This window comes from Aedes albopictus, chromosome 2 (genome assembly GCF_035046485.1).
Source record: "Aedes albopictus strain Foshan chromosome 2, AalbF5, whole genome shotgun sequence".
NCBI lineage: Eukaryota > Metazoa > Arthropoda > Insecta > Diptera > Culicidae > Aedes > Aedes albopictus.
Window position 1 is genome coordinate 139,511,070 of NC_085137.1, and position 23,818 is coordinate 139,534,887.

Sequence of the window (23,818 nt, forward strand, 5' to 3'; positions counted from 1 at the left end):
ATTGGGAAGTAGGGGTATAATTAAGGAGCGAGACCACCTGGGGAAGTTTTTCACTAATATTCAGTCAATTTTGGCATGTGAAAAAAAAAACAAGTCAACTAGTAAATTGATTGAGTTTAAGCGCAAAACTACCTAGAATAGGATCTCCTGCCCAAATGATCCCGCGTCAGAATTATTCTCAGCATTCTAAAGGATTCCACCAAGGATTTTAGGGGAATTCTGGGAGAATACCTGAAAGGATTCTGGAGGAATTCTTCTAATGATTCTGGGAAAATCCTATCTTCCAGAATTCTGTGAGAGTATATCTCAGGTTTCTTTGGCAATCTCGCCCAGTATTTTGAGGGAACCTTTCTTATGATTCTGAAGTAATCCTTTTTGGGGTTCTAAGCTACCCTTTTCAGGACTCTGGGTCATTTCTTTTAAGTTTCTTGTCGGATTCATCTTAGAGTTCCGAAAATGTTTTTGTGAGAATCTCTCAGTATTCTAGATGAATTTATATCAAGGATGTGGAAGAACCGCTCTTGGAATTTCTCTCAGGATTCTGGGATAATCCCTCTTAGGATTCTGGAACATTTTGGGAGAATGCCAAGGGAAAACTTTTCATAGGATTGTGAGACAATCTATTACAGGATTCTGGGAGAATTCTTCTCGGACTCTGAGACAATCCGTCTCATAGATATGGAGTATTTTCTCTCAGGATTCTAAGAAAATCCTTAATAGAATTCAGAGGGAATTGCTACCAAGATACCGGAAGAGACTTGCTTTCTTTTCTAGGTAATGTCGCTCAGGATTATGGTGTAATCATTTTCAGCATTCTGAAAAAATCTCTCTCATAATTCTAGAGAAACTCCTTTCAGAATTCTGGAGAATTCTCTTTAAAGATTCCGAGGGAATTTCTCTCAGCAGTCTGCGGGTATTTATCCCAGTACTATATGGGAATACTTCTCAGAGTTCTGGGAATCTCAGGATCTCAGGATTTTTCTTTCGATTCAAAAATATTAGTTATTTTTTTTTTCAGAAAGCACTGTTTCAATGTTATATCTATTTTCGAAACAGAGTCGCGAAATGTTCGATTTGCAATCTCAAATTTTGATATTGATTTTATTTAGACAAATAAAATATACCATGAACTTACTACATGCAGCAAACGAATCATTTTATAGTTTTGTAATATTTTATAATATAGAATCGATGTGAAAACATCGATTCAAAGCATGAGATTAAATCGGTGAATCGATTCTGCTGATCCGATTTGAATCGATTCACAAAAATCGATGTCTCAGTCAGATTCACCCAATGCTAATTCATACCAGTCGAAACCTCGCTTTCAGAACCTGAATGAGTATCACTAAACTTGCCACGAAAACCAAAACGGCCAATATCAGCCAATTGAATCTCGAAAGCCTCCTAAGGTATCCCTTTTCATTTTGCAAATCCTTCACTAGATTCTTATGCTGAATTACATCCAACATCCACTCGTTGAAGTGCCCCACACTACTGATCCCAATGGAAGAATTCCCGCTGTCGCAGCCCTTCCTGCTGGACAAAAATCCTACTTGAACAAACTTCTCCTCATGAAGACAGAGTACCGGACTGCCTTCGTTGAAATGGCACAGCTGATCGTCGTTGGTCCCATTAAAACAGAGACTTTGGGCTGGTTTGCCTGAACACTTGTTACTGGGCAGCAGGTGAACCGGCTTCAAATGATTGGGAGTAATTTGATTCCTGTCCCAACCAACCATCGGGCATCTGGTCATCCTCTGCAGATCGACGCTGTTGTTTAGCAGTCTCATCACCACAATGTGGCCATTCCACTCGATCGGACGTTTGAGTTTGATCAGTGCTATATTCGAAGCAGGCGATTGCTCTGAGTAATCCGGGTGGACGTAGATTTTGTGAGCCCTTCGATGATAGCCACCTGTTTCGGCTTCAAGTGGTTGAATGCCAATTGATACCGTTCTTGCTCGTTTGTTCCTGTTTGGAAATGAAATGATTCGCAACTTTCATTTAATATTCACTGATTGTTCAATTAAGAATAAGGAAGTGCGTGGAACTGTAACAAATGGAGAGCAAATTTCAACTTGTTTCTAAAGAACTTAAAATACTTTTCAAGTGCATTTCCGGCGTGTATCTTGAAGTAGATTTTATTTTAGAATCATTCATTTTCTCATTACCAAACACAACTGGCAGCCGTTAGAATCCAGTTATTCGTCACCACTGTTCCTGAGCAGAACTGTCCTCCCTCATTCTCCAAGCTGACCACGAATGGAGCCCTCACATCGCTAGACGAGGGCAATGACCACATTGGTTCCGCTGCAACAGATGATACACTTTGAATCACAACCCAGTTCGATCATAATCCCTGCCACAAACCTCCAATGGAAAGCACTAGTAAGCTCCCCAAGCCAACTAGGAAACGCATAGTAGTGCACCGCGTCGCCGAACGTCGAACAAAACTCAATTATGCTTAGCTTAACTTGAAATCTGTTTAGCAACTGATCGCACTGATCCTCTCCCTCGGGCCGACAACGTCCGGACGACGACTCGGTTCAATGCAAAATAGGCAGTCAGACATGTTCGAGAGTTTTGAGGCGCGACGAACGCGACAATAGTCGACCCTTAGTCTAAACGACGAGCAAACGCATGCTTCCTATACCTTGCAAACGGGGAGTTCAAAGTGTCAGCACGGCCCATTAATAACGGGCTTTGCTCGAGCAGTGCCGCTGCCACCGCCTTCGCACCACACAGGCAGACAAAATCACATCGCGAGTGGACTTGCCTTTGCAGGTTTCCTATAAGATTGTAAACGATCGCCGATCTAATCAAATCAATTGAACTTGACCCTGGGATCTACGTGCGTATTCACGCAGTTTTCCCAATGCCGATCAAAATTGGATGACGCTTAGATTTCACGATGATGTACAGATGGCCGTGATAAATATTCCGTTTGGAAGTGCTTTAGGTTGACTACACATACATATATAGGGTAATTTTCCAATTGTTGCACGGCTAAAAACTCGCCTATTGTTGCACACTCCATGTTATTCTTATGAGGTGTGCAACAATTGGCAAATTTTTAACCGTGCAACAATTGGAAAATTACCCTAGTTTCTATACGCATAAAAAATATTCATTGTGTATTTTTTATCTACATAGCTACACACCAAATTTTTTGAAACGCTTCCAGCACAAAAAAATCAGCAAAATAAATTGCTGAATTTCAGCAATTTTTTTGCTGAATTTCAGCAATTTTTTTGCTGAATTTCAGCACAACGTTGCTGATTAACTGTCAAAATTGCTGGATGGTTCAGCAAGTTGAAAAATAATTGCTGATATTCAGTAAATTCGCATTGCTGAATGAAATCAGCACAAAAAAAATCAGCAAAGTTTGCTGAATACCAGTAAACAAAATTTGGTGTGTAAAACAAAAATGTAATTTTAAGTTTACTTTGGTCCACATATTTGGAGCACGAAAATAAACGCAAATTTCCATCGCACTTGAAAATTACATAGAAGACGAAACGTGTAAATTTACACGTCGTTGAATTTTGATTGAACCGCACCACGCGGTTTGTCCTTTTATCTTGTTTCGTTTCTGACTGTTCCCACCATTCGCCGCTGCTTCTCTCACCCTGGTTTATCGAATAAAATTGGAAGAAAAACAAAACGTCTTATGCCAGGAATAAATTTACAGTAGGGTCTCCTATTAGCAGCGTTGTCAGTCTTCCAGATTTTTGACGTCTCATTTTACAAAAATCTGGAAGATCCAGACATTTGTTTTCGGGATTTGTAAGGTTTTTCTCAGAATTTGTAAGGTTTTGCCCAGAATTTGTAGGGTTTTCATTTTTTGTAGGTGATGAGATGATTCTATAGTAAGCACTAATTGCACTCAAAAATCAGCTGGATTGGATGCGAGACAGCTGAGAAATTGCGGTGGGCGTAAAGGGGATGGCAGCGTCTAAAAGGAGACTCGACTGTATATATTTGCACTTGTCAAGACAAGAACTAAATCGTACACTATTTCATATGAGCTGATCGAAAGGGGGAATGATTTCATGACGTCTTTTTGAGCGCTGCTTGTCGAGCGACCGATAAAAAAATATCACCAGGGGCGTGCTTGCGGGTATCTGGAATACATCAAATTCTAGATGAGGTTTTATACATTTTTCACCGAGATAGAACTTACCTGCAATTATCTGCATATGCACTTGCCTGTTGAAAATATAAAACTCGCGCGCGAACTTTGAGCAGCAATTGAGCAGCAATTAATTCGGAAAACAAATTTGATGAGGTGATGCCGTGATACTGTGGAGAAACACATCGGCCATATTTCTCCTCTGATGGAATGATGAACGATTTGATTTTACATGGCGATGTAAATGTAAATGTTTATAAGTTTACAAATAAATGTTCACCGATGGATTTATGTAGAGATTGTTGAAAACTACACTGCGCAATAATATTATGTAAATAGAACCGTATTTTTGTGTGTTTTTTCATGCTATTGATATGTGTATTGATTTAAACAGAATTTAAAATCAAATTCTTGTTTCATATCATGTAAAGTTATTGCCTCAATGTTTTACATTCAGTTTAAATTTCACATATTTTGATGTGTATACACGGTGTGTCTGGTAGAACAAAATTATTTAAAAAAAATCGGTATCGCTAAAACACCCACCAAACGAAAGCCGAAGGTCCCCTCTTTCATTTGAGACTAAAAGGAGAAAGTTCTATCGGCGGGTCTAGAACAATTTTTTTTTTTTCAAATATTACTATCATTGAGGCTTGTGTTTTTTCAACCTTGAGTGTAGCCAAATGGGCTTGTATGAGGTCGTCCATTAGTAACGTGTCCTTTTAAAAGAGTAAACGGGTCAAATCCAAAATTTAAAAAATTCCTTACAAAGTATTGCTTAAACATAAAGTGCAAAAAAATATTTAAGGCAGTTGAATAGAATTTCAGCAGTATCTGGGCATATATACAAAGAAACTTCGCCTTTTATACATGTGGAAGTAGTTATTGCGGCTGCAATTTTCTTATTTTTTATTGACAGTGTCTTATGATTTAACAGTTTTACGATCAAAGTAGGCCGAGTAATGTCAACAAAAATAGAACATACATCAAAGTAGCTCGGATAACGGGGCACAACATTTGGAAGGTAATCCATTTCGGAAAACTTAAAGTTTTTTGATGATGCAATTTGAATCGTTCAAAGCCATGAATAAAACGATCTAGAACTCCACACCAATTTTATCAATGTGATGGTCTGTCTTATATCCTTGTATGCCGTGGCTCGGATAGAATTATCACATGCCGGTATTTGCTCAATTTGTGTACCTTTATGGTACCTAAGACTTAAACATTTTAAGTTGATTTAGACTATTGCAGTTAGGTATAGCTCCTTACTTTTAAAGAAATAACTACGACAAGAACCCCCTAAGTGACGAAGAAAACAAAACCAAAGAGTACGTTTTGTGTTTGAAGAAGTGTTTTTCCGTCACAATTCTCATCGAAAGCAGTTAATATTTACTGTTTTAGATTTGTTTAGTAAAATTGTCTAATAACGGGTAATTATACCTAAAAAATATTAGTAACAGTATATCTTTGTGAACAGGTAGCCTTACTCAACTGACAAAAACAGAATAATTAATGCTACATGTCTAACGGTATATGTAGTAAGAACAATGTGCTTATCTGTCGGTTATCAATAGTTTGATTTTTTGCTATTTTTTTAATTTGTATTAATGAGATTTTTAGCCCTTGGCTAGTTCATCTCGGGACCCACGCTTCACTTCTCTTCCGAAGGAAGAACTCACATTTTGCGAGTTTGTCGGGAGTGGGACTCGATCCCAGGTCCTCGGCGTGATAGTCAAGTGTTCTAACCATCACACCAGGTCCGCTCCACATCTTCTGCTAGCATCATGGCATTATAGACGAGTTAGCAACTTTTCATTCAATTCTACAGCTTTATTGACATATACACATGTTTTACATTAAAGTACATATGTCTGAACACATACATATTAATCAGAACGGATTGAAAATGTCATAACTTGTTCTTGTTTCTACTTGCAGGTTGTTGATATTATGAAAACTTTTTTCTGAAAGATATCAGAGATAGCAGTAAGTACTACCCCACAAAAAAGTTCGGACTTGCTCATTTAAATTTATCCCATTCAATGGTGGCGAATATACCCATTAGATTTACTCTCTATGAGCTTACATATTATTTGAAACCTTCTACATGGAGTTGCGGCCCTTGTTTGTGAAATATGTAGTTCTGCAAGAACTACAACTTCTCATAAAGGGCAAACGTGGCAGATCTAGCGCTACTACCGATGACGCAGAAAGAAATTGCTCGTTGCAGTTGTGTTCTAGATGCTACAGGAAGGCAAGCAGCTTGTTTGCACTAAAGCTGAAGTACATTGAAACTTGTTGAACATCATTCAGACTTCCCATTAAGTTGCTGAGGTTGCTGAATATTTGCGGGCAAAAGCCAGAGATCAGGCTGATCAGATGAAGCTCTCAAATATTCATGAACTACCATCCAGATGAAAACCGGCGTCAACGAGTGACCAGAACAGTAAACCGATTTTGTTCACCGATGATTTGTTTTTGATAACGAAAAGTGCCCATAAAGCTACAGCTGCAAAGGCGTGACTACCTAGCACAACCATGCTGAGGATGACGGGTTCGATTCCCGGTCAGTCCAGGACCTTTTCGTGAAGGAAATTTCCTCGACTTAAATGAGCATGTAGTATTTTCGTGCAAGTCACACGCTATACACATGCAAAATAGTAATTGGCAAAAGAAGTTTTTAGTTAAAAACTGTGGAAGTGCTTGTAGGAGATAAAATAAGAAAATTTCAAACAAATCAAACAATTTCATTTATTCTTATTACATCTCCTACAGTGCTCATAGAACAAGCTAAGAAGCATGCTTTGTCCCTGTAGGGACGTTTCGCAAAGAAGAAGAAGAAGAAGAAGAAGAAGACGAAAGAAAACATGTGTCTTGAGTACCAGACGCGCATTGAAGTTGAGAAGCTGTTTGAGGAGAATATATGACAAAGTCACACCCCGAAATTTCAAGAGCACAAATCTGAAGAACCAAATGACGGTATATGCTGTAAAGGTGGTCGATTGGTGGTAACCTGCTGGTGCCAGTCAAATACGAGACCCTAAAGACGTATACGCATCTGTCATAGGATGCAAACATATTATTGGAATCTAGATTGGAATTCAAAGGAACAGCATATAACTCGATTTTCTAGTAATGTTCTAGTACTTTCACCACACTGTCCATAAACACAAAACTGTCATCTGCTGGATTTCCCATTCACATGGTACTATTGTGCTTTTATGTGAAGAATAATAAACATAATATAAAAAATATATCGTCGGAAAATCATGCTTGCAATGGAAAAACAGTGTTTTGTCATAAATGTGTTCTTCGAAAAAAATGGAAAAATATCATATTTTTTTCAAAAAAAAAAAAATGTTCTAGACCCGCCGATAGAACTTTTTCCTTTAAGTCTCAAATGAAAGGGGGGACCCTTAGCTTTCGTTTGGTGCGTGTCTTAGCGATACCGATTTTTTTAAATTAATGTTGTCCGCCAGACACACCGTGTATAAGATTGTATTTGTACATATATTTTTATTTATTTCTCCATCCGCCCTGAAAAGGCTCAATGAAAACTTAAAACTAGGTCTAACGGTTTACATCACAAGGATATCAACCAACAGAACATTACATACAAAAGAAATCTACAACAAATTTTAACTACAACATCAATAAATACACTTTTCAAACAAACATAAAACAGTACAAATCAACTTTCGAAAACGTAGCAAAAAACAAGCAATGATTCACAATCATTTAAGGCTTCCAAGTCTTATTATGCCGATTCAAAAATTCAAGGAATTTGACCCCTTTAGGCCAGGATCTATCGTTCATTGCTAACGCTCTGCAGTTTTGATTTAAAACAAATTAAAAAGAAATATAATCTAGTTTCGTGTAATCTTTTCGTTTGGGAATCAACTTTATCACCTCAAAACTATGCGTAGAGTTCATGCCTAAACAACGACATACCAGTGAACTGATTTCGTGTTCGGTCACGAGTGAAGCAATATTAGCCAAAAACAAATCAAATGTATTGCTTCCGAGCTGGTGTATCTGCGACAGCTGATCGTCAACATTCGCACACATTAACATTTGTTCCTCCACGAAGACAAGGCACCGACGTCATAGGAGTAGAATGACAATGATCCCTTCTTGTCGAGGATGGTGTCGTAGGTACGGTGATAGTCGCTAAAGTCTCCAGTATCGTGGCCACTTTGGTTTTCAGTTCCGAAATCTCCACGTCCACGGATCGAACTGCAGTAGTGGTATCACGCACATGCGGTGCTTGACGATCCCGATATTTGCAGAAGTCGTCCATGCAGCAATCACACAGCCAAATAACGTTATTTGCTAGTGCATTCCACTAATCTTCATCAACACCGACACATGTTGCGTGGAACGGTTAGCGCATTTGTCTTCACACACAGTATACATTTCGCCTTTGTCGATGTTTTTGGAACACATTTTGCAGTTTATGGCGGGCGGCAAAAACAATGAGCACTATCAGTTTAAGACGCTTCACTAGTTATGCAAACCAGATTTAATTGGTTCAATGACGGGTGAATCGATAACTTCCGTGTATACTCGATAGTAGAAGTTAGCAAAAACGTGTCTCAAATCACGTTACAAATATAGGTGGCCGAATAACTCAGAAAATTACATTCAATTATGACCAGATAGCGAACACAGTTATCGACAACTACACTTCGACACTTATTGTAAACGATCGCCGATCTAATCAAATCAATTGAACTTGACCCTGGGATTTACGTGCGTATTCACGTAATTTTCCCAATGTCGATCAAAATGACGCGATTTCACGATGATGTACAGATGGCCGATCAAAATGACGCATAGATTTCACGATGGCCGAGATAAATATTCCGTTTGGAAGTGTTTTAGGTAAACTACACGGAACTACAAATGAACCCAAATTTAAGTTGTTTTGACGCAATCCCGGTCTTCCGTGGAATTACTCAAATTTGCGTCAAACAGCGATAGTGGCGAGTGAGTAGTTCTCGTTTGAGAGCGGCAAAAAAATTAACCCAGTGGTAAGTTATTTTCACCCAACGGAGGCCTCAATTGACGCAAATTTGGGTTAACTCAAGAAAACCCAAATTTGGCTTCTTCCACGGAAGAGCAGCGGATGTGTCGGTGCTTCTCTCTTTGTTTTCGAAAACATTGCGGTGGGGCGAGGGAGAAAACAACCCAACTTTGAGTTAAAACTTTAAGCAGTTTAGTCAAATTTGAGTTTTTAAAACTTATTCTTTGGGTTATAATATTTTTCCTTGTATACCTTTATAGTTTCTATACGCATAAAAAATACTCATTGGGTATTTTTCATTTAGTTCATTATTGAACGGATCAATCGCGTTTTACACTTCATGGCAGTGCTGCGAAGTTTCAGTATCAACCGACATTTAAACCTGAAATTGAGATAGGTAACCACTCATTTTTCTATTTACCATCGGAATATCAATTGACTAGCCTCTGATCATTCAATTGACATCAGCTCCAGCCTCAGTCAAGGCACATATCGTTCAATTGAGCCCCAGCTAGGAAGCATAAATTTGTGGTGTTGTAGGTTCAAAGGTCTTACCATCGTTGATGACGTCAAACCCGACATCAACCTATCATTCACCTATTTTTTATTTTGGCCACCAAACCCAACATAGACCCAATAGTTAATCGATGTTGGTCCAACACTGACCCAACATTCGATAAAAATTGACCCGACTTTGACCCGACTTTGACCCGACATTCGACATTTTTTTCAGTCTGGCGGAATTTTTGGGGGTTTTTGGTGTTTTGCGCCAAGCTACTCATTCGAGTGACAATTTATTCAATTGACAAGGATTCGCTTATCATTTGATAGGTGCTCCGATTGAATGAAATCGTTTTGAACATAAGTAGAATGAAGAATGACTGAACAGATTGGTTGGTTAGTGTTCAAATGAATGAATTGAATTTTTGCAACACTGCTTCATGGAGTCGAATTCCTCTTTTGTATATTTTTAACAGATATACACATTCAGCCATTCCATAGAAAAACGATATAGTGCAACTCCGATTGTCATGAAACTTAGTGGGTTTGTATTTCATCGAAAATAATAATATTTCGTTATTAGGGTAACCAATTTTCAGAAAAAAATGGTCCAAAAAATCATGATTTTCAGAACATTTTTTTTTTCAAAATATCATAATTTTTGAACCAGTAGTTTTGAAGAGGAGCCAAATTGTATTTAGGTGCAAAAAATATGCAAATATATTATTTTTTTAACTTTTTAATGGTCTCTTGTCCGAAAAGGTACCGTAAAGCGGAGTTACTTTAATAATGCGGGTAACTGTGATAGTTTGGCAGGCATTATATATTATATCTTACAACTATGATTCCTGCAGGGCCCATATAGCCGAGGCGGTAAACGCACGGGTATTCAGCATGACCATGCTGAGGGTGACGGGTTCGATTCCCGGTCGGTCCAGGATCTTTTCGTAAAGGAAATTTCCTTGACTTCCTTGGGCATAGAGTATCTTCGTGCCTGCCACACGATATACACATGCAAAATGGTCATTGGCAGAGGAAGCTCTCAGTTAAAAACTGTGGAAGTGCTCATAGAACACTAAGCTGAGAAGCAGGCTTTGTCCCAGTGAGGACGTTACGCCAAGAAGAGAGAGTGAACTATGATTCCTCCAATCAGTCAAACGTGGATCAAAACATTACATATGAAACTCAATTTCAGAGGTATTTTCATCACAAACAAGCTCATATATGTGTGGTGTGAACAATAATAAGTGACATTCCCCTTGGGTGTTCTTCCCCTAAACTTTTGGGGCAAATAATAAAAATTGTCGGTATTTTCGTCATAGGCTTATTTTTCGGAAGCTAACGATCACTCTTGTCTCTGGTGGCAGGTATAAGAACCCTATGAAAAGAGTGACACCGCCAAAATATGCCATGGCGCAGCATAGGCAAAGTGCACATTTTTCACTTTTTCTTTTCGAATTCATCGTAGAGAACCAAAAGAGCATTTTTTGGAAAGAAAATTTAATTCCCTTTCAGAAGCGCTAAGATCCGCTAGGTACTTACGCCACCGACGAACCGACGTGACAGCTAGAACAAATAAATTCAAATTAGTTGTCCCCGACGCCATGATGAAAAATAGCCGAACACTACCGCCTCCTCTATAACGGCTCGCGTTGTTTTGATAGCTTGACTCCAAACCCCCGTGTATTCATATAGGAAAAGGTTCGCTCCTGAGCTGATTTGACAGAAGCGTTCGCTCGCTTTGCTGGTCGACCGTTAAATTTAGGGGGGACACTTTTGAAACACCACTGTCACGTCGGTTCGTCGGTGCTTACGCCTCCGGCGAGAAATCTTCCGGATTTTTTGTTTGCTGGCCAATCCGATGTCCGTCGGCATGGGCATCGAGAATGATGATATTAGAAGCCATTGTAAATGGAAAATAGCAACTTCTAGAGCAAAATATGAGTAAAATTTGACGACAAAAATTTACATTTTTATGTAAACAAACGATTTTCTCCTTAGCTTACCAAGCGCCTCTACAACAGTGGTGGAAAACATCATGCGCTTGACGTGTTTTTTGGTTCGCATCAAACACAATCTTTGTTCACGAGCTTGCGAACCCAAAAAGAGAGAGCGGTTTATGATTTCCCGGATCGATGAACCAACACAAAACAAATGTCGAACGAGCAGAATCGCAGTTGGTTTGCCAGAACGATCACAATGTGCGAACACTTGGTTTGTTGCCATTTTTTGTACACCTAAAGGTAATTAATTGGGTATTTTTTTTATTATACTGGTTAGGTACCATACCAATCAGAAGGCCGGTTCCAGAGGCACGTTATCCTTCATTTGGGACATTTGTGCCATACCAATAAATGATATCGACGATAAAGTTTACCAACAAGGGATTTCATTACACGTTCGCGATAAATTTCCACCACTGCTCTACAATTGGGGGTAATCCGAATGAGCCTATTGGTCAACACCTTCAAACAATCTGCTATACCGTCTACCCCCGTTGTTTTGACACCTCATGCAAACCAACGGGGTTCATTTTTAATTTGAACTTCTAGTAACCCTGTGAGCATCATAAAACTCAATGCTGATTACCTTATTTGCTGTTTTGTTTTGATTATGCGTTCCGTTTCACCCCGTTCCTTGGGCAGAATGACGTTTGAACCATTTTTAATTTGAACGATGTGCAGATTAGCGGGGGTCAAATTAAAAAGTGTTCAGATTAGATGCGGTCAAACCAACGAGGGTAGACGATACAACAATGTTTTGACTATTTTTTTCAACAAATGGCCACTTATTTGCGATAGATCAATCATAGTAGATAGTAAAGGTTAGTAAAGGTACCCAAAAAGGGTGACCTGACTGTATGCGATAATTGGCGGGGGGGCATCATGTTATTGTGTATCGTTCTCAAAGTCCTCTGCAAAGTGATCCTTAACCGGATACAGGAGAAGATTGACCAACTCTCCGACGGCAGCAAGCAGGATTCCGTGCCGGACGATCCTGTGTGGACCATATTGTCACGCTCCATATCATCCTGGAGCAAATCAATGAATTCCAAGAGTCTCTCTACCTGGTGTTCATTGATTACGAAAAAGCTTTCGACCGTCTCAATCACGGAAACATGTGGAAATCCCTCAGGCGAAAGGGTCTCTCTGGAAAAATCATCGGCCTCATTGAAGCACAGTACAGGGCATTTTCGGGCAGAGTACTGCACAACGGTGTTTTATCCGATCCCATCCAGGTCGTTGCTGGAGTGGCAAGGATGTATACTATCACCGCTACTGTTCCTCATCGTAATCGACGAGATCCAGGTAGGTGCGATTGACCGTGAACCAAATCGCGGATTGCTGTGGCAGCCCAATACCATGGAGCACCTAAATGACTTCGAATTGGCTGATGACGTTGCTCTCCTAGCTCAACGGTGCTCTGATATGCAGAGCAAGCTCGATGATTCTGCCAATCGCTCCTCAGCGGCAGTTCTTACCATCAACGTCAACAAGACCAAATCGTTGGATGTAAACACGGTCAACCCTTCCAGCTTTACGGTAGCTGGGCAATCAGTGGAGAATGTTGAAAGCTTCCAATATCTTGGTAGCCAAATGGCGGCCGATGGCGGCACCAAGATCGACATAGGTGCATGGATCAAGAAGGCGAGGGCTGCTTTTGCGAGTTTAAGAAATGTATGGAAAAACAACCAGATCAGTCGACGCACCAAAATCAAAATTTTTAACTCGAACGTGAAATCTGTGCTGCTATACGCCAGTGAAACCTGGTGTGTATCAGTGGAGAACACGCAACGGCTGCAGGTCTTCATCAATAGATGCCTGCGGTATATAATTCGTGCATGGTGGCCTTACAATTGAATCTTCACCGTAGAGCTCCATCGTCGATGTTATCAAAAGCCGATAGCGACAGAAATTCGGGAGCGAAAGTGGAGGTGGGTCGGCCACACTCTACGCAGGGGCGGAAACGAAATCTGCAAACAAGCGTTAGACTGGAACCCAGCAGGACATCGCAGCAGAGGCAGACCCAGAGGCTCATGGCGGCGCAGCGTCAACAACGAAATCAAGCAAGTCGACAGAAATTTGACCTGACCACAGGTCAAGGCGGTGGCTGGCAAACGCCCAGGATGGAAATCTTTCAATTCGGCCCTCTGCACCACCGTTGGTGCCCAGGACTGAAAGTAAGTAAGTAATCATAGTAGATTCAAAATCTGGTTTTGATTCTCTTAACAAAGCGTGTTTTTACGAATTGGTATAAATTTTGTAAATTGGGACTGAAATCTCCATACACCGATGAACGCCTGTGCAATGCCCTTGTAATTACATGTAGTTTAAACTGTTGTTTTCTAAATACATATGTTTATGAAAAATTCAAAACAACCAAAATTAAGGGAACTTATTATGCGTAGTATATAGTCATATGTTGATGTACCGTAAAAAAATATAGTAAACTATTTTTGATAGCAGAAATCACTGAATTTTCACCTAGTACTCCAAAAACTTTCTTTTACATGTATAATTTTGCAAAATTCTCCTTATTTTGTTATAAAAAATCAATCTTGTATGTTCCATACTGTTTCTTCCATCATGTTGATACTCTTAAAACTGAAATCTGCAACAAATATTTGTGATTTGATGTGATTTTCAGGGCGCTATCAAAGTTACCCCAAAATGAAAATGTGATTCTCGCTCATACGAAAAATCATTGGTTACCCAAAACAATTGAAACTGTCGAATCTTTCAATTGCAATTGATAACTGAGACCCAAGTACTTGTTTTAAAAATATAAAACTAGGAAAATACTGTTAGATGGAAATTTACTAAAAAACTATCAAAGTTACCCCGTTTTATGGTACCCTGGTTTTGTCATTAAATTCAGGATATTTGGCATAACATGTCAAAAAAATCAAAGAGGTGTGTTTTTTTTTAGTTTTTGAGATGATTTTTGGAAAATAAATGGCCGAATTTTCCCATACAAGACATAATTTTAAATGTGAATATATTTTGATTTCTTATAAAACTATGGATACAAAACACACCAGGAATCTCTCAAAAAGCAATACAATGTATAGTTTAATAAAGATTTACAAAATCAGGCAATTTTAGAGCAGCTCGTGTTAACATATATGATGACTCGCTATATTCAACAAATCATATTTCAATTTTCTGATCAAAATATAAAACCAGGGTGCCGAGACCATGAAAAAGTAAAAATACTGATATATTTGTATATTTTTTGCATCTAATAACTTGGCCCCTTCAACGCATTTTTCCTGAAAACTACAATTTAATATGCCCCGCCAATTATCGCATACAGTCAGGTCACCCTTCACTGCGTTCCATTCTACCCCCATCGGTGCGAGCTCTTTCCATTCTTCTAGGAACGGTGCAGAATCCATCATTGATGTGACCTTCTGGAGCCCGGGTCTGAACCCTAGCTTGGGCTGGAGGGTCGACGATGGATACACGCACAGTGACCATCTGACGATTCGATACAGGGTGGAGCACGAAGGAAAACGCCCACAGCCGAAGGTCATCAACCGTCATCGGGGATGACTGCGCTCGCGATCTGATAAGCCGGCATTCGTAGAACGATTGCTCATGGAGGGTAACACCGGCGATCTATCCAGCGATGATCTAGTCAGAATGCTAAGCTGTGCATGTGTCGCCGTGATCCCTTCCCAGAAATTGACGCAAACTAGTATACTAGTGGTGACCAGAAATCGCAGAACTCCGCGCATCCTGCCTAAGACCTAGAAGGAGGAGTTTCGGTGTGGATACGGGTAATGTGTCGAACTCTTGGCGGGATCATGCTGAGGTATTGATGGCGTGGCCGATACTTGAAAAAGGTTTCCGAAATGCTTCAACTGGTCAGCAGGGTCAGTCAATAACTGTACAGACGTGTCTTTCTCAGGAATTGTAGCATTCGGAGAGAGCATCGTTGCATCGTAGAGAAGACGGATGTTGCCGGTGTTTCCGGCTTTCTCGCCCTCATCGGCTAGGGAGTCCGCCCACGCTATTTGTCCTTTCTACATGAGCGCTTCCCTTCTTTCTCGAATAGCGCTGGCCGAGCCGAATAGCGCTGGCGGGCTACGGCTTTGGCTCCTCGTGTTTTTGCTCGCTTTATCGCGGCTTTGGCGTCTCTTCGCTACTCTAACTTGCTCCCGGTATCATCTGTGATCCACTGCCTCTGTGGGTGCGTAGCTCACACAAATTGTTCTCGCCGGTGCCGATGAGAGACGTTCTTCATGGCGCTCCATTGATCTTCTACGCTTCCACCTTCCGGAATAACTGCAGCACGGTTCTCTAGCTCTTCGACGAAGAACCTTTTTACTGCAGCGTCTTGCAGTTGGCGTGTGTTAAACCGGCGCCCGATTTTCTCCTCCTGTCGATGAATGCTAACAATGCACAGCCAGATCTCATCGATTAGGAAATGGTCGGACGTAATGTCGGCGCTACGTTTGTGCCGCACATAACGAAGGCTCCGTCTCTTCATTTTCGGCTGATACAGATGTGGTCGATTTGATTTTCCGTCACGCCATCTCGGGAAACCCATGTCACTTTGTGCACTGAACGATGAGGAAAGAGCGATCCCCCAATCACCATGTCATTGTTGTTACAAAACTCTGCAAACAGCTCTCCGTTCTCGCTGGCGGTCTTTGTCATCGCTTGACCCGTGGAAGCATGAGGTAGGAACTAGTGAGGACCAGAGCCCGTTATTCTATTCTACACTGGGCAAATTTTGAGCCGGACTCTGGACCTGAATAATTTCTATGAAACCAAGGAAGCTCACTATAGCAAGCAGAATATTAAAAGATGCATTATTACTGAGCAACTATTGATCTTTACCTTGGTATAATAATATTAGACCCCAATTTATTAAAAAAAATATGAAAATATAAAAGATATGTAGTTATGTGGAAAACTATAAAGAATTATGAGAAATGGGGTTTTATTGAGGTTTAAAAAAATCGCTCCGGTAAAAAAATAAGCAACATTTAGCATAATATTATGAATATTTTTGTCCTACATTGTTAATTTATTATCGAAACTATCCTTCTACGGTTCGATTTTCGGTCAAGATAAATTATAAGCGGCTATAAAACACTCCTATTTTCGACATCCCTGAAGAAGGCCCAAACCAAGAGTAGGAACGTCCAAGGGCGTAGCCAAGGGGGAGCAGGGGAGCTGTTTTTGACTAGTAAAAATAAAATTCTCCTGCATCCTCGTATTTTTTTAATGTATGCAGGAATTCCTTCGGAAATTCTTGGAGGAGTACCTTCGAAAATTCCTGAGGGTATTTCTTCGGAAATACCTGGAGGAATCCCTTTAGAAATTCCTGTAAGAATTCCATCCAAAATTCCTGGAGGAATCCCTTCGCAAATTCCTGAAAGAATGCCATCGGAAATTCCTGAAGGAATTCCTTCGGAAATTCCTGGAACAATTCTTTCGGAAATTCCTTGTGCAGTTCCTTGGAAAAATCTTGGATGAATACCTTGCTTGATTAGTGGAGGAATTCTTTCAGAAATCCATAGACAAATTCGTGAGGAAATCCTTAGGTGAATTCCTTACGAAATTCCTGGACAAAAGAATTCCAAACTTCTTGGAGGAATGCTTTTGGAAATTCCCGGAGGATTTCCTTCGGAAATTGCTGGATGAATGTCATTGAAAATTCCTGGAGGAATGCCTTCCGAAAGTCCTGGAGGAATTCCTTCGGAAAGTCGTAGAGGATTTTTTTCGGAAATACTTTTTGGATTTTTTTTGGAAATTCTTGCAGGAATTCCTTCGGAAATTCCTAGCGGAATTCCTGGAGGAATTCCTTCGGAAATTCCAGGAGGATTTCCATCGGAAATTCCTGGAGGAATTCTTTCAGAAATTTCGGGAGGAATTCCTTCGGAAATTGCTGGACGAATTCCTTTGGAATTCCTGGAGGAATTCCTTTAGGAATTCCTGGAGGAATTCTTTCGGAAATTCCGGGAGAAATCCCTTCGGAAATTGCTGGGCGAATTTCATTGGAAATTCCAGGAGGAATTCCTTCGGAAATTCCTGCAATAATTTCTTCGACAATTACTGGATGAATTCCTTCGGAAATTGCTGGACCAATTCTTTTGGAAATTTCTGGAGAAATTCCTTCGGAAATTCCTGGAGGAATTCCTTCAGAAATTCCTGGAGGAATTTTTTCGGAAATTCTTTTTAGATTTTTTTTGGAAATTCCTGGAGAATTACCGTCGGAAATTCGTAGCAGAATTCCTTCGGAAAATCCTGAAGGAATTCTTTCGGAAATTCCGGGAGGAATTCCTTCGGAAATTCCGGGAGGAATTCCTTCGGAAATTCCATTAGGAATTCCTTTAAAAATTCCTGGAGGAATTCTTTCAGAAATTTCGGGAGGAATTCTTTCGGAAATTGCTGGACGAATTCCTTTGGAGATTCCCGGAGGAATTCATTCAGAAATTTCAGGAGAAATTGCTTTAGGAATTCCTGGAGGAATTCTTTCGGAAATTTCTGAAGGAATTCCATCGGAAATTGCTGGAGGAATTCCATTGGAAATTCCTGGAGGAATTCCTTCCAAAATTCTTGGAGGAATCCCTTCGCAAAAGCCTGGAAGAATTCCTTCTGAAATTTCTGGAGAATTTCCATCGAAAATTCGTGAAGGACTTCGTTCGGAAATAACTGGAGGAAATTGCTGGACGAATTCCTTTGGAGATTCCTGGAGGAATTCATTCGGAAATTCCAGAATGAATTTCTTCAGGAATTCCTGGAGGAATTCTTTCGGAAATTCCGGGAGGGATTGCTTCGGAAATTCCTGAAGCAATTTCTTCAAAAAATCCTGGAAGAATTCCTTAAAAAAATTCAGAATTCTTGGAGGAATCCCTTCGCAAATTCCTGGAATAATTCCTTCGGAAATTCCTGAGGGAATTCCTTCGGAAATTCCTGAAGGAATTCGTTCGGAAATTCCTGAAGGAATTCGTTCGGAAATTCCTGAACGAATTCCTTCGAAAATTTCTGGAGGAATTCCTTTGTTCCTCGAAAAGTCATGGATGAATACCTCCGGAAATTTCTGGAGGAATTCTTTCAGAAATCTATAGAGAAATTCCTGAGAAAATCCTTGGATGAATTCCTTAGGACATTCCTGAGAAAAATCATTCCAAATTTCTTAGAGGAATGCTTTTTATGATTCCTGGAGGAATTCCTTCGGTAACTACTGCACGAATTCCTTTGGAAATTGCAGGAGGAATTGCTTCGGAAATTGCTGGAATAATTTCTTCGGAAATTACTGGAAGAATTCCTTCAGAAATTCCTGGAGGTAAAGCCTGTATCCGCAATAATCGGGACACAGAAGTACGGCTGTAGCTCTGTAATGAATCGTTAAAATTTGCCGGATCATTGACCAAGAACTCTTTGGTGTATGTTTATAATGTGTGCCAAATTTCATAAAAATCGATGCATTACTTTTAACTGTGGATGAAAAACAAACAGACGTGGTTTTAAGCATTTTGTACAATCATGACCAATTTTCATTCGCATAATAGATGGTTCTTTTACGCTACAGTTCAAAGTTCTGTGATGATAATTATAAAATTTCGTTAGCAGTTATGATACTTATAGAGACACTTTCTTGCAAAATTTCATCAACGTTGATCAATTGGTTTGAAAGATACTGGTGTTGATAGGGGTGAGTGTTAGTGAAAAATTTTCGTGTTTTTCATGTGTGATGTTTGCCTATTCATAACTTTTGAATTTCTCTGCCAATTTTCATGAAATTTTTACAGAAGATAGTTGATTACGTGTATATTATGCCTACAAAATTTGATGATTATTGATATAGTACTTTCATTAGTAAAATCGAAACAATAAAGGGTGCTGACTGTTTGCTGTCTGAGGAGCTAAAATCACGTTTAGTCCCAATACATGTTTCGACTATAAAATTGTTGATAGTGCATCGATTTTTTTGAAATTTTGCCTAAGCAACAAATGTAGATTGAGAGGTTTGTGTTCAAAATTTCAGCCGTTTTCTTCGCCAAATTCAAAAGTTACTGCGCTGGCAAGCAAAACTAGGGTCTGTACAAAATTCAATGGCGCACATTTCACTCTTTCATCGCTACAACAAAAAGTACTGCAACGATCCACATGAAATTTTGTAGGTGAAATGAACACATCTCAAGATGTTATGAGGCCAAATTTGAGCAATTTTAATGTATCTGTTGCAGAGTTACAGGTGTATCTATTGCGGATACAGGCTTTATTCCTTCGAAAATTCCTGGAGAATTTTTTTCGGAAAGTCTTTTTGGATTTTATTTTTTGAAATTCCAAGAGGAATTCCCTCGAAAATTCTTGGAGGAATTTCTTTACAAATTCCGTTAGGAATTCCTTCAAAAATTCCTGGAGGAATTCTTTCGGAAATTCCGGGAGGAATTCCTTCGGAAATTGCTGGACGAATTCGTTTGAAGATTCATGGAAATTCCTGCAGGAATTCTTTCGGAATTTCTTCGGAAATTCCTGGAGAAATCCCTCCGGAATCTCTTGGATGCATTCCTTCTGAAATTCGTGGAGCAATTATTTCGGAAATTCCTGGAGGCATTGCTTCAGAGATTCTTGGAGAAATTTCTTTAAAATTCCTGGAGGAATTCCTTTGGAAATTCCTTCGGAAATTCCTGGAGAAACTCTATTGGAAATTCCCGAAGGATTTTTTTTGGAAATTCCAGGAAGAATTCCTTCAGAAATTCCAGGAAAAATTCTGTCGGAAATTCCTGGAGAAATTCCTTTGGAAATTTTCAAAGGAATTTCTCCATGAATTTCCGATGTAATTACACCAGGAATTTTGCGAAAGAAATTCCTTCAGGATTTTCCGAATGAATTCCTCCATGTATTTCCGAGAGAATTCTTCCAAGAATTTCCGTGGCAAATCCTCCAGGAATTTCGGAGGGAAATCCTCCAGGAACTTCCGGAGAAATTCCTCCAGGAAATTTCGGAAAAATTTCTCCACAAATTTCTGGAGGAATTACTCTAGGAATTTCCGGAGGAATTCCTCCAGGAATTCTTCCAGGAATTTTCAAGGGAATTCCTCTTGGAATTTTCAAAGGATTTCCTCCTGAAATTTCCGAAGGAACTCCTTCATGAATGTCCGAAGAAATCCCTCCATGAATTTCCGAAGGAATTCCTCCAGAAATTTTCCGACGGGATTCCTCTACGAATTTCCGAAGAAATTCTAATAATCAAAGGAATTCCTCTTGGAATTTTTAAAGGATGTCCTCCTGGAATTTCCGAAGGAATTCCTTCATGAATGTCCGAAGGAATTCCTCTATGAATTTCCGAATGAATTCCTCCAGGAATTTTGCGAAGGAATTTATAAAGAATTTTCCGAAGGAATTCTTACATGAATTTTCAAAGGAATTCCTCCAGAAATTTTCCGACGGAATCCCTCCACGAATTTCCGAAGAAATTCCTCGAGGAATTTCCGGAGGAATTCCTCCAGGAAATACCGAAGGAATTCCTCCATGAATTTCCGAAGGAATTCCTCCAGGAATTTTGCGAAGGAAATTCTAAAGCATTTTCCGAAGGAGTTCCTCCATGAATTTCCGAAGGAATTGCTCCAGAAATTTTCCGAAAGAATTCATTCTCGAATTTCTGAAGAAATTCCTCCAAGAATTTTCAAAGGAATACCTCCAGGAATTTCCAAAGAAATTCCTTCTGCAATTTGCGAAGGAATTCCTCCTGGAATTTCCGAAGGAATTCCTTCATAAATTTCCGAAGGCATTCCTTCAGGAATTTCCGAAGGAAATCTTCCAGCAATTTCCGAAGGAATTCCTCCCGGAATTTCCGAGGGAATTCCTGCAGTAATTTCCGGTGGAATTCCTCCAGGGATTTTCAAAGGAATTTCACCTGGAATTTTCAAAGGAGTTCCTGCCGGAATTTCCGAAGGAATTCTTTCGTGAATGTCCGAAGGAATTCCACCAGGAATTTTCGAAAGAATTTCTCCAAGAATTCCTTCACGAATTTCCGAAGGAGTTCCTCCATAAATTTCAGAAGGAATTCCTCCAGGACTTTTGCGAAGGAATCGCTCAAGGATTTTCTGAAGGAATTCCTCCATGAATTTCCGAAGGAATTCCTCCAGAAATTTCAGGAAGGAATTTCTCCAGGTATTTCCGAAAGAATTACTCCAGGAATTTCCGAAGAAATTCCTCCAGGAATTCCCGAAGGAAATCCTTCACGAATTCTCGAAGGAATTCCTCCAAGAATTTCCGAGGGAATTCCTCTAGGATTTTCCCGAAGAATTCCCCCATGAGTTTCCGGAGGAGCTTGTCCAGGAATTTCCGTAGGAATTCCTCAAGGAATTTTCAAAGGAATTTCTTCTGGAATTTTCAAAGGATTTTCTCCTGAATTTCCGAAGGAATTCCTCTACGAATTTCCAAAGAAATCCCTCCCGGAATTTCCAAAGAAATTTCTTATGGATTTGCTTTGAAATACCTCCAAAAATTTCCGAATGAATTCCTCCAAAAATTGTTGACGGTTGTCCACAAAAAATTTCCTTAGGATTTTCTCACATAATCCCTAAACGTGTTTCTGAAGGAATGTTTGAAGAAGTTTCTCAAGTTTTCATAGGAGTTTCGCAGTACATTTTTGGAGGAATTTCTTGAGGAATTTCCGAAGAAACTTCTCAAGGATCTTTCGCTGGAATTCCTTGAGGAATTTCGTAAAGATTTATAAAAAAAACCGAAAAAAATCCTCAACGAACTTATCAAACAATTTCTCACAAAATTTCCGAAGGTATTCCATAAGACATTTCAGACATATGTCAAAAAAAAATTCCAAACGAACTCCTTTATCAATTTCCGAATTTTCCTTATCAAGGCATTTTTAAAGGAACTCTTCAAAGAATTTCCGAATGAGTTCCTCTAGGAAATAAAAAATCACAAAAAGCATTTCTTCAGGAATTTTCAAAATATTTTTTCAAGGAAGTTTTGAAAGATTTTTAAAGAAATTCCTTATGGAATTTCAGAAGGGATGTCTCAAGAGACTTTTAGTGATTTTTTTTTTCAATATTTTCGAAAGAATTGCTTCAGGAATTTGGGAAGGAATTCTCACAGAAGTTTCCGGATGAATTCCTCCAAGAATTTTTGAAGGCATTCCTCAAGGAATTTTCGGAAGAATTCCTCACGAAAACTCCGAAGGAGTTCCTCAAGGAATATTCTAAATCTATATCAAAGAAATTCCTCAAGGAATTCCCGAAGAATCTTCTAAAGGGAATCGTAGAAGAACTCTCGAATGTCTTATGGAATTTCTCAAGGAGTTTTAAAAATGAAGGAATTCCTCATGAAATTTATGAAGAATTTGTCAAGGAATTTCAGGTGGAATTCCTCATGGATTTTCGAAATAAATTCCTGAAATTATTTTTATTTGATTCCTTTAAAAATTTCCGAATGCATTCCTCTAGCAACTTCCAAAGATATTCCTCCAGGAATTTCCGAAGGAATTCCTTTAGAAATTTTCAAAGAACTTTTTCCCGTAATTCCGAAGGAATTCATTAAAGGATTTTTCGAAGAAATTTGTCCAAAAATTTCTTAGGGTATTCCTCAAGGAAAGGAATCCTAGTTTGAAAGGAATTTTTGAAAGAATTCCCGGAGTATTTCTTAAAGTATTTTCTGGAGCTTCTCAAACGGATTTCTGGTGGAATTAAGAACAATATTTGTAAAGAATTACTGGGGAAATTCTCAAAAGAATGCATGGTGAAATTCGTAATAAAACTTCTGGAGGAATTATTGAAGAAATTTCTGAAAGTATTCCCAACGGAATTACTGCAAGTTTTCCGAAGGTAATTTCTTCTGGAATATCTACATTAAAATACATTAAAAAACTGCTGGATAAATTCAAATTCATGATGGCATTTGTTAAGAAATTCCTGAAGCAATATCTTGAGGAATTCCTCAGGATTATAATCATATATGATTCTTCCATTGAACCATTCCTGTTAATCACCCATATTTCATACCTTAAATGATGAAGTATTTGAACTCCTTGTTACTGCAAAGTGGTTTTCAGTTTAAGGGTGCTCGCCCCCCTCTGACCGAAAAGCTGGCTACGCCCTTGGGAACGTCGGTTGAAATAGTATCACCTCCAGACTGAATATCCAACAGTAGAAGGATAATTTTGCCAATT

The 23,818-nt window shown here is 39.3% G+C and overlaps 2 protein-coding genes across 2 annotated transcripts in view; both read right to left on the bottom strand.

Annotated features, from left to right (window-relative positions):
* Positions 1 to 23,818, bottom strand: part of LOC109410252 (cyclic nucleotide-gated cation channel subunit A) — a 321,275-nt gene that overhangs the window by 209,599 nt on the left and 87,858 nt on the right. The window lies entirely within an intron of this gene.
* On the bottom strand, positions 1,066 to 2,690 carry LOC109410260 (serine protease 27). Its single transcript, XM_029858917.2, has 3 exons — positions 2,374 to 2,690; positions 2,175 to 2,313; positions 1,066 to 1,974 (listed from the first exon to the last, which is right to left on the bottom strand). Exons 1-3 carry the CDS (start codon positions 2,420 to 2,422, stop codon positions 1,305 to 1,307), a joined length of 858 nt encoding a protein of 285 aa, XP_029714777.1. The 5' UTR covers positions 2,423 to 2,690; the 3' UTR covers positions 1,066 to 1,304.